At 42.7% G+C, this 9,692-nt stretch overlaps 1 protein-coding gene across 1 annotated transcript in view; it reads left to right on the top strand.

Annotated features, from left to right (window-relative positions):
• The first annotated feature begins 528 nt into the window (after positions 1-528).
• LOC141008510 (chemokine-like protein TAFA-2) overlaps positions 529-9,692 on the top strand; it is a 27,985-nt gene continuing 18,821 nt past the window's right edge. Inside the window, exon 1 of the mRNA XM_073480907.1 lies at positions 529-631. Coding sequence (XP_073337008.1) covers positions 529-631 — 103 coding nt within the window. The remainder of the gene's footprint in view (positions 632-9,692) is intronic.

The raw sequence follows: 9,692 nt of genomic DNA, 5'->3' as shown, positions 1-9,692 counted from the left end.
AGCCTAAAGAGACTTATCGAAGCCTGCTGGGGCCGCGGAGGGTCTTCACCTTCTGTTCACGCTCCCGCTGTAAGAGCCTTCTGTTGGAGGAGGCTGGGGAGGAGGTGCACAAGGAAAGGAAGAGGATTTGGAGACAGTGATCTAGAGCACATACACAGCTGTAGTTTGTTTTGAAAAGCAGGGAGAAGGATAAGAGCCTGTATCTCCTCTTGATAAGAGTAAATATGCATTCAGACAAGCTAAGCTACTGTGAAGTCGAACTGTGAGCCGGTGGAACAGCACCCTCTTCCTGTTGTGTGCCATAAAACCCTCAAATGCAGCCAAAAATGGCAGAGTGGATTCTAATAGAGATGTTAAAAGACGCTGGATATAAATAAACCAATGTCTGGTGTTAAAATGTTAAACACAGCTCTTGTGTAACGCTGATCTAATGGTGATAATGTTATGGGTTTACCTGACATACTTATAAAACTACTGCTGTAACAAGTTTCCTACTCATGGCAACACCTCTTTTCTTTTTTTCCCAGGATGAGTGAGCGATACACACAGATCGGAAGTAAAGGGGCTCTACTTGTAATGGTGCTTGTTATCAGTGTCTGGGAGATGACCCAACAAACGGCAGCCGCTACAGGTGAGTACATTAAAACTAAATCAACATCTGGGCATATCTTATTTCTTGTCTTTTTTCATGTTCATTGCTCCCATTAAAGCAACATTATGTAACTTTTTTTTACCTTAGAATAACAGCTTCAAAATCATGTTGATGGTAGAGTGTCTTGTAACAGGGTGAATGGTGTCTGTCTCAGCCACTCCGCCCCCCTATCACTTGATTCTGCAACTGTAATGTAAATGTAACTTCAGTGAGACTGTAGGATCACAGTGTTAAATACATGTTTACTTCAACATACAAGTTTTAACACATAACACTGTTATGACGTAATGAGTTTTGTTTGTAGTTAGCACCCACATTACGTCTGACAAACTGTTACAGACCTGGGATTTGTACACCGAACAAAAATATAAACGCAACACTTTTGTTTTTGCTCCCATTTTTCATGAGCTGAACTCAAAGATCTAAAACATTTTCTATATACACAAAAGACCATTTCTGTCAAATATTGTTCACAAATCTGTCTAAATCTGTGTTAGTGAGCATTTCTCCTTTGCCGAGATAATCCATCCCACCTCACAGGTGTGGCATATCAAGATGCTGATTAGACAGCATGATTATTGCACAGGTGTGCCTTAGGCTGGCCACAATAAAAGGCCACTCTGAAATGTGCAGTTTTGCTTTATTGGGGGGTCTGGGGGGGTCAGAAAACCAGTCAGTATCTGGTGTGACCACCATTTGCCCACCAGAGCTGTTGCCCGTGAATTGAATGTTAATTTCTACCATAAGCCGTCTCCAAAGGCGTTTCAGACAATTTGGCAGTACATCCAACCGGCCTCACAACCGCAGACCACGTGTGACCACACCAGCCCAGGACCTCCACATCCAGCATGTTCACCTCCAAGATTGTCTGAGACCAGCCACCCGGACAGCTGCTGCAACAATCGGTTTGCATAACCAAAGAATTTCTGCACAAACTGTCAGAAACCGTCTCAGGGAAGCTCATCTGCATGCTCATCGTCCTCATCGGGGTCTTGACCTGACTGCAGTTCGTCATCGTAACCGACTTGAGTAGGCAAATGCTCACATTCGATGGCGTCTGGCATGCTGGAGAGGTGTTCTCTTCACGGATGAATCCCGGTTTTCACTGTTCAGGGCAGATGGCAGACAGCGTGTGTGGCGTCGTGTGGGTGAGCGGTTTGCTGATGTCAACGTTGTGGATCGAGTGGCCCATGGTGCCGGTGGGGTTATGGTATGGGCAGGCGTATGTTATGGACAACGAACACAGGTGCATTTTATTGATGGCATTGTGCATGCTCAGAGATACCGTGACGAGATCCTGAGGCCCATTGTTGTGCCATTCATCCACGACCATCACCTCATGTTGCAGCGTGGTAATGCACGGCCCCATGTTGCAAGGATCTGTACACAATTCCTGGAAGCTGAAAACATCCCAGTTCTTGCATGGCCAGCATACTCACCGGACATGTCACCCATTGAGCATGTTTGATGCTCTGGATCGGCGTATACGACAGCGTGTTCCAGTTCCTGCCAATGTCCAGTAACTTCGCACAGCCATTGAAGAGGAGTGGACCAACATTCCACAGGCCACAATCAACAACCTGATCAACTCTATGCGGCAAATGGTGGTCACACCAGATACTGACTTATATTTTTGTTCAGTGTATTTAGAACAGTGGTGTTGCACTCAGAGACTGTGGGGGGGTGCCAAATCACACAAAATGCCAATTTCTACATAATGTTGCTTTAATGACTAGCAACCAAATTTTATGTTAACAAAAAGTGGCACAGGATTTTTGATTTCACGTCTTTATCATGCCTCGATTCATAGCCAAAGTTAGTTTTCTGTTAGAAACACCGAAAAACCCACAAAAATAAGTTGAACATTGATTTGAATGTTAAGAAAAACATCATACTTTGAACAGTTTCAGTGGCTTGGTGCTTTGCTCAGCTTGTGCACTAAGTACTTTCTGTGAAGGAATCCATAAATTCCACTGGGATGTTAAACTTGTCAAGTCCTCTCTGCATGCATGCTTGATCAAACACTTGTTTTATGGGAACAAATGCATATTCCGGTGAGGCGTCGAGACTCTCACCTCCTGCTGCTGGTCCTGTGCAATTTTTGCTAATCCCCACATCATCTTGTGGAATCACAATCTAAATATCTTCACAATACTATTTTAGAAGTTCCCAAAGCTACTGGAAGCATTATTAACATATTGCCTGGCAGACTACCACGATCCTGCTGCTTTATTGTTTACTTAACAGTACATTGTGTGAGCAGCTTGGTTAATGTGTAATGTTGAGCCTGCCCACATCAGTAAAACGACTATAGAGGGTGGACTGTTAAAACAGCTTATTACGACCCATGTTTATGTTTGTTCGGCCTCTAGTGGCTGTAGTGATTAATATGGCTGCAAGTGAGGAAAAGTATAAAGAGGAAAAAGTCCAGTTGTTTTAGTTTCACGCCTTTCTGCAACGTCATAAAACCTGTTGATGAGGACAACTGTCTTCAGAGTCGTGATGTTAAGAAGGCGTTTATCTCACTGTCAAGTTATATACAGAACATATACCGAGGACAGCACACTGATACATCGCTGCATCAGTCATGTTGTTTTGGGTACGGTGATATATGTTGTTTTGGGAGTTGCCGACAATGGACCCATCGGCTTGGTATGAGTTTATTCCTCTGTGCCGTAGAGCTCTGCAGTTGTTCAAAAACTATGAAAAACTCATCCATGGGCTGTAATTTATCTACTGCTGCTTGACTCACTAGAGCAGCAAATGTGTATTCATCTGCCGTTGAGAAATAGGGAATAATGTTTGCTAAAAACTACAGTGCCCAGCTGTTTTTGGAAATTACTCAGACTAAAAGAAAATGTATTTGTGAGCCATTTATAAATATTTACATCTTCAGTTGAAATTAATGTTCTTATCAGTTTACAGTCTCCTTGATTTTAAATAATCAATATCAGTATCGGCCCTGAAAAAGCCATATCGGCCGTATGATCAATGTAGTGTTTATGTTACCCCTGCTTGGTAAATGCCTACATCTGTCAAGCTCTGCATGCAGTTTTTAAAGCAGGCTTAGTATACCATAGAACACCTTCTACAAGCCCAGCAAGAGAAAAGCCTGGGATGCCATTATTTTTTTTTAGACCTGACAAAGCTTCAGAGCCAGAGAGGCATTAGACAACTGTTTTTCACAGGCTGAGTCATACTCTTTCTGAGTAAACTGATACTGATGTGTAGAATCAGAGTTTCCCTTTAAGATGTTTATTCCAGTAGAAATAAGGAACCGGAAAAGCTTTGAATTACAGGAATCCTGTATCCAGTGAAGTGCTGTTCATCGGACAAGGGAAACAAGTTGCAGAAATGTAATGTCAGCCAAAGACCAGTGAAGGTTCAGCTGTAGGCGGTGTTTGTGATCCTGTTAAATCATTCTACAAAGGGTTCAGAGAGACCACTGACCACATGTCAGCAAAGAGCTAAGTGTGGTTGTTAGTGCTCGATTCACATTTAGTGCTTGGATCTGATTTTTTTTGTCTGGCTGTTCACATTATTTTTTAATTATGGCCAATATCAGATTCCAGTGTGAACAAGTCAGAGTTCTGAACTGACGCGCCTCCGTTAAAGAAAACACAAACACATCACATGCAGAATGCTATCGTGACGAAGTAGGCATGGAGGCTGCTGAAGTCAGCAGATTAGTGACGAGGTGGATGAGGAGAAAGAGAACCAAGCTGTGAATGGCTTCACAGAAACAGATTGGATCCAGAATTTCAGCCAGCGCCTGTCCACAAACTGTAGCCAATGATACCCCCTTTTGACCAAAGCGAACCAAGTACTGGTTCTTGGCTGGTGCTGGTTCAGAGTTGGTTCAACCTGCAAACCTTTTAAGACCCAGTTTGCTTTTCCACGGGCACGAGAGCCACCGTAGTGTTACATCATTCAGTCACTGTAACTGCTCCAATTTCCCAGCAATGCTAGGTACAGCTATGGTGGACTACATCGAGTCTTTACTAGTGTTGCTCTTGGCTTTGCATGCCTACATTGGCTGGCATTGAGTGATCCTCGGACCACAGTCAGAACACGCTACATTATCATCATAAGCAGTTTTAGATTAGCAATAGAAAGCATCTTGACTGGAAAACATCACAAACTATCATGGTTCATGCGCGGCCCAGGACAGGAAGGCTCTGCAGCGAGTGATTAAAACTGCCCACAACATTACTGGTAACCATCTATAGAGCATCAGTGACATCTGTGAAGTGAGATGTCCGCACAGAGCCCAAAGGATACTACAAGACAACACCCATTATGTGTGCTCTTCACACTTGCGAAAAAATCAGATCTGAGGCACATTTGAGCAAAAAAAAATCAGATTTTTATGCAACTGCAGGCTGAAATTTGTCCAGTCCCATCATGTGCTCAGCATCAGGTGGGCCAAAGAGGCTCAAAATAAGGCCAAAGCGCTCCACCACTTCTAGACAAACAAATTTTCGCTATCCACAAACCTGTTGAACCTCCATCCATCTGTTCACAGAACTCTGTAGGAAGCAATTGAACTTGCAGAGGCTTGTTTGCTTCGCTCATGGTGTGATGCCTCAGCTCTCCATCCAAAACACAGTTAACCTGCTTCACCAATGAGATCAGAGACGCAAGACAAATGCGCGGAGGGAGTTCTGCCAATTCTCCTGTGAGATGTTTGGAAAGGAATTCCTCACTATACAGCTTCACAAGTAAAATGTCACCATAGTGAATGGGGGACTTATTGGATTGAAACCTCTATTTTGGAGGTATGAGTCAAACTCGTCTCTCCTTGCCTCATTAAAAGTGTTGTTGAGTCGTCACTGGTAAACCCCACGGAGATCAATTATGGCAACTCAGCAACATTACAAGTAGAGGCCAACCCACATGTTTCATCACCGGGAGTCCCACTGACAATACAAAGCCTCAGGTAATTGGTGGAGTGCAGGCACCGCTGCTGCCGGACAGGATGTCCATTTGTGAGCATGATGGAAATCACGCATACCTCTCCTCTCTTTGTCGACCAATTAGACGGCAGCGCGGCGCTTTGATGTGCGTGGCTTTGATTGGCAGCAATCCCCACTCAAGGCGCTCATCATTTCAGCAGGAAGTGGATCAGAATAATCTCGCATGCATTCAGTTTCTCTCTGATAGCCACCACAGCCCCCTAATTTCCCCTGGGTGTTATTTCTGTTGCTGTAAACCTGTTATCATTCAAGGGATGAAATAAACAGAGAAGCACGTCCAAAATAGAGAAAAATGTATTTCTTCTCAGAGAACACAAGAAGAGGACGAGAAGCGAGCACACTCTCTGACAAGCAGGGCAAATTCAGTTCATTTCAGTGAGCAGGCGAGTTGATTTACTAATGCACATATGAGCTTTCAACTTCTTGAAATATCCGGTTTGTGTCAGCAAAGACGGGATCATATTTACGGCATCAAACGCGCTTTTCTCCTCTCTGACAGTGAATACATTCCCTCTCTGGTACGTGAAGAAAGAGGGTTTGCCTTTGCGCTCTCTCGTCAGACACTGATATTGCAAAGTGGTGTCTACCCTTTACGAATGTGTGTATTCACAACACAAACTTTAAATGTGTCAGTGGCCATTTAGTTTAACTTTGAGCCTGTCCTTTATTGATCAGAAGGCAGGCAGAGCAGAGCAGAGTGAGGAGTCAGACAGGAATCAGGCTCACAAGTTGTGGGGACGTCTGATTTATTTTCATTAGCATCTATTGCGATCCGTCCTTTGAGTTAGCTGCTTTCCTGTGTTTTGTTCATGCCCTCTTCCCAGTTCAAATTGTCCTTCCTTTCATGTTGTTTTTTAGCCTTCTGACTATGAATGCAATGCACGCTGACAGGATGCGTTGGTATTCAGTGGAAGTCAAACTATTGACTACCTATACTACCTGTCTGCTTTGCAGTTAAAATCCCCTCCCTCCTCTCCACGTCACCACACTTCCTTTCTTTTCTCAAAGCATTTTTCCTGTGCGTTCCCGAGCAGACAGCACCGCCTCTTCACGGAGTTCTCTGTCCTGATCGGAAAAAGTGGGCAGGGATACCGGAAAATGTATTTTCTCTTTTACTGCATGAGCAGGAGGAGGAGAGACATGGGTTACTGACCTAACACTCCATAACAATGAAGACAACAACTCCCATGATCCCACACTACTTATAGCTTCTGTTAGTAAGATAGTCGATTAGTCCGTTCACTCTTGTTTTGCCTCTGTTTCTATCACTCTCCTTCGTCCTGTAATTCGACCTTAATTTTTTCTTGAAAAAACAGCCCCATTGGTGGGCCAAATAGCTCAGTGAAAGCGAGACCTTAAGGGAACCAATCTATACGCAGATGATGTCCTTTTTCTTCCGCGATTCAATATTTACTTCAGAATGATAAGAAAAGACGCAAAGATCAGCTTGGCTGTCTGCACACTTCACCTGCCAATAGAGGTGTAAAGAAACGAGCAGGGAATATTCCAGTTTGGTGAAAAAAAGGAGTAAAGTACAGAGATAAAATGCACAAAAAAGACACTGGTAGAGTCACAGTAGAGAATCTATTTCTGACTGATATGTCAAGCGTTAATCCTCAGTGAAGTGGCACATTAGCACGTAATTCACACATGATCATTCATGCAAAAATTGAGGGAGTGACTGGGACATTAAATCATCAATTACACAGCAGGGATACACCTCCACCTGACTTTTAGAACGCTGCACTTCTGTGGACACAGAGCCTTCACACTTAACTTCTGACCTTCAAGTCGTGCCAGTTTGATCCCCGCAGACACATTACAGCCTTGAGTTTCAGTGTCTACAATGGGAAACCACTTAACAAGAAGCGAAGCACACAGGTTGCCGAGGGGGAAAACTGAACCTGAGTAGAATGAAATGTATTTGATGGTTCATCATCAGTATTTTTTAGGCTCTCAGGTGATATCGGTGTAGTTTCAGTTCACAGCTGTTTTCCTAACAGTTAAAAATGCTGCACTGACGTATGACCTCGATGTCTGACTTCTGATCAAAGATTACTGCTTGCTCTGCACCTTCCACTTTCCGCACTTTGTAATGAAAATGACTTATACGATGCATAAGAAGCATCTTGCCAAGAAAGAATAACACAGCTTGCACTCCTGAGAGAACAATAAGTAACAGTCGCAGACACGACAGGATCCCCATGTTAAACGTAACAATCAATCCAGATGCTCAGTATTTACAGTCGCATTGAGTCTGGCTCCCTGAATCTGATTTGTAAATGTGACTAAAGCGTTTCCTCATCTGACACTCTGCCAAACAAAGTAACAAATAGTTTGAGGGGATAATCTGTTCGTTATTATTAACATAACAGTTGTACAGCTCATAATTTAAAGGGAATCACCGTCAGTGAGCTCATCTTCAGAGATCGTTTCTCGCGGTATTTTTGGCTTCACGCATGTTGCTGTGTATAAAGCAATGCCATGATTGCATTATCATTCACAACAGCCTCGTGAATGATTCAAAGTATGCATCATTTGCAGTTTCCTCTCTGTCTCCAGAGACCGACGTATAAAAGCTTCTCGAGCAGAGTGATTTGAGTAGTGCACGGAGAGGACTGGCCCCACACTTCTCGCTGAAAGCACCTTCGGTTCAAAGGGTTCACTAAGAGGTAAACACATAACACTGTCTGATAGTGAGCATCAAGTGTCAGTTCTCAGGGTTTGATCCAGATTTAATTTGCCTTAATGGTTCCCTTTTTTACAACATTTTGTGGTTTAACAAGAGGTTATGTACGCAACTATTCAGGACCAGTAGCTTTCTGAAGTCTCTGCTGGTTGCCTGGCAACCTCCCAGTGATGTTTTATTCTTGCCAACACATCCTCATACCTGAACGACTCAATTGGATCAATATCCAGTGAATCCCAAAGCTACATATATCACCATTCCCAAAACATGACTGTTGGAGAGTACCAGTGACAGGTGTACCAGTTCATTGTCAGAGGCTTGCTGTTTGGTTAGACTTTGGAAAACATCGTGGCTCGGGTTAAAATAATTATCTAATTTCAGCTACAAATGTACTTACACTATGTTGGTAACTTAAGTCATGTTAGGTATTTGACTACTATTAGGTACGTTATTGAATTAAAATAACTAACCTTTGACTTTGACATTGGACAGGAACATAACTTTCTTGCTACTATACTACTTTGCCTGACTTCCTCCTTTGCTGCTGTAATAATTACTGCGGCCACTAGAGGTCACTGCAAGAAATGTAAAAATGGGTCACGATAAGCTGCTTTCACAGTTGACCTGTTTGGTTGTTTTTCTGATGAGGACGGGTTAAACAAATCAGGTACAATATGTAAACTGGTGAGCTTTAGAGATGCTTATCTAGCTAAGTTGTCTTGGCATCATATTTTAAGAGAGTGGGAGTCAGTCTTCTTAATTGCCTCACTGCTAGAGAGCATCTTGAACAGTTATTGATATTAATCCATCTGATAACTTTATATGTTTGTGTGTGTTGGATAACTACAGTTTTCATCCTAAAACATATAAAGTTCTCAGGTGGACTGATCTGTTGGTCCGCAACAATGTGTTTTATTTATAAGTTATGCGTTTATGAATGTACAAGCTTTACTTTATCTGAATTTAGAGCTGTTACATTGTTATTATTAATTGCATCTGTCAGATAAATGTAGTGGAGAACAATACAGTATTCTCCTTTTCAAATGTAGAGTTGAGGTATAGCATCATGTGGAAATACCAGTCACTTAGTACTTAGTTACTTTCTACCACTGGATTTATAACACTAAGCACTTGTGCCAACTTTAACTTGACAACTCCTCGACACTTGAACAAAGTTTGGAGTGTGAAGAAAAAGCACAGCCTTGAAGGTTTCTGCCTGCATGTTTGTCACCTGCAGTACTCTGCCATCACTGTAACAGTACAATTGGGAAATGTTCCCACTCCCTCTTTGTGATTGGTGTCTATGAGCTGCTACTTCTAATTTAAAAAATTTCTCAGTGTTGTAACCGTAAATAACCTTGATCTGTGTGTCAAA

Source organism: Pagrus major, chromosome 14, assembly GCF_040436345.1.
Source record: "Pagrus major chromosome 14, Pma_NU_1.0".
Lineage (NCBI taxonomy): Eukaryota > Metazoa > Chordata > Actinopteri > Spariformes > Sparidae > Pagrus > Pagrus major.
The sequence above is the reverse complement of the archived record's forward strand: the minus strand, read 5'-3'. Positions and strand labels throughout refer to the sequence as shown.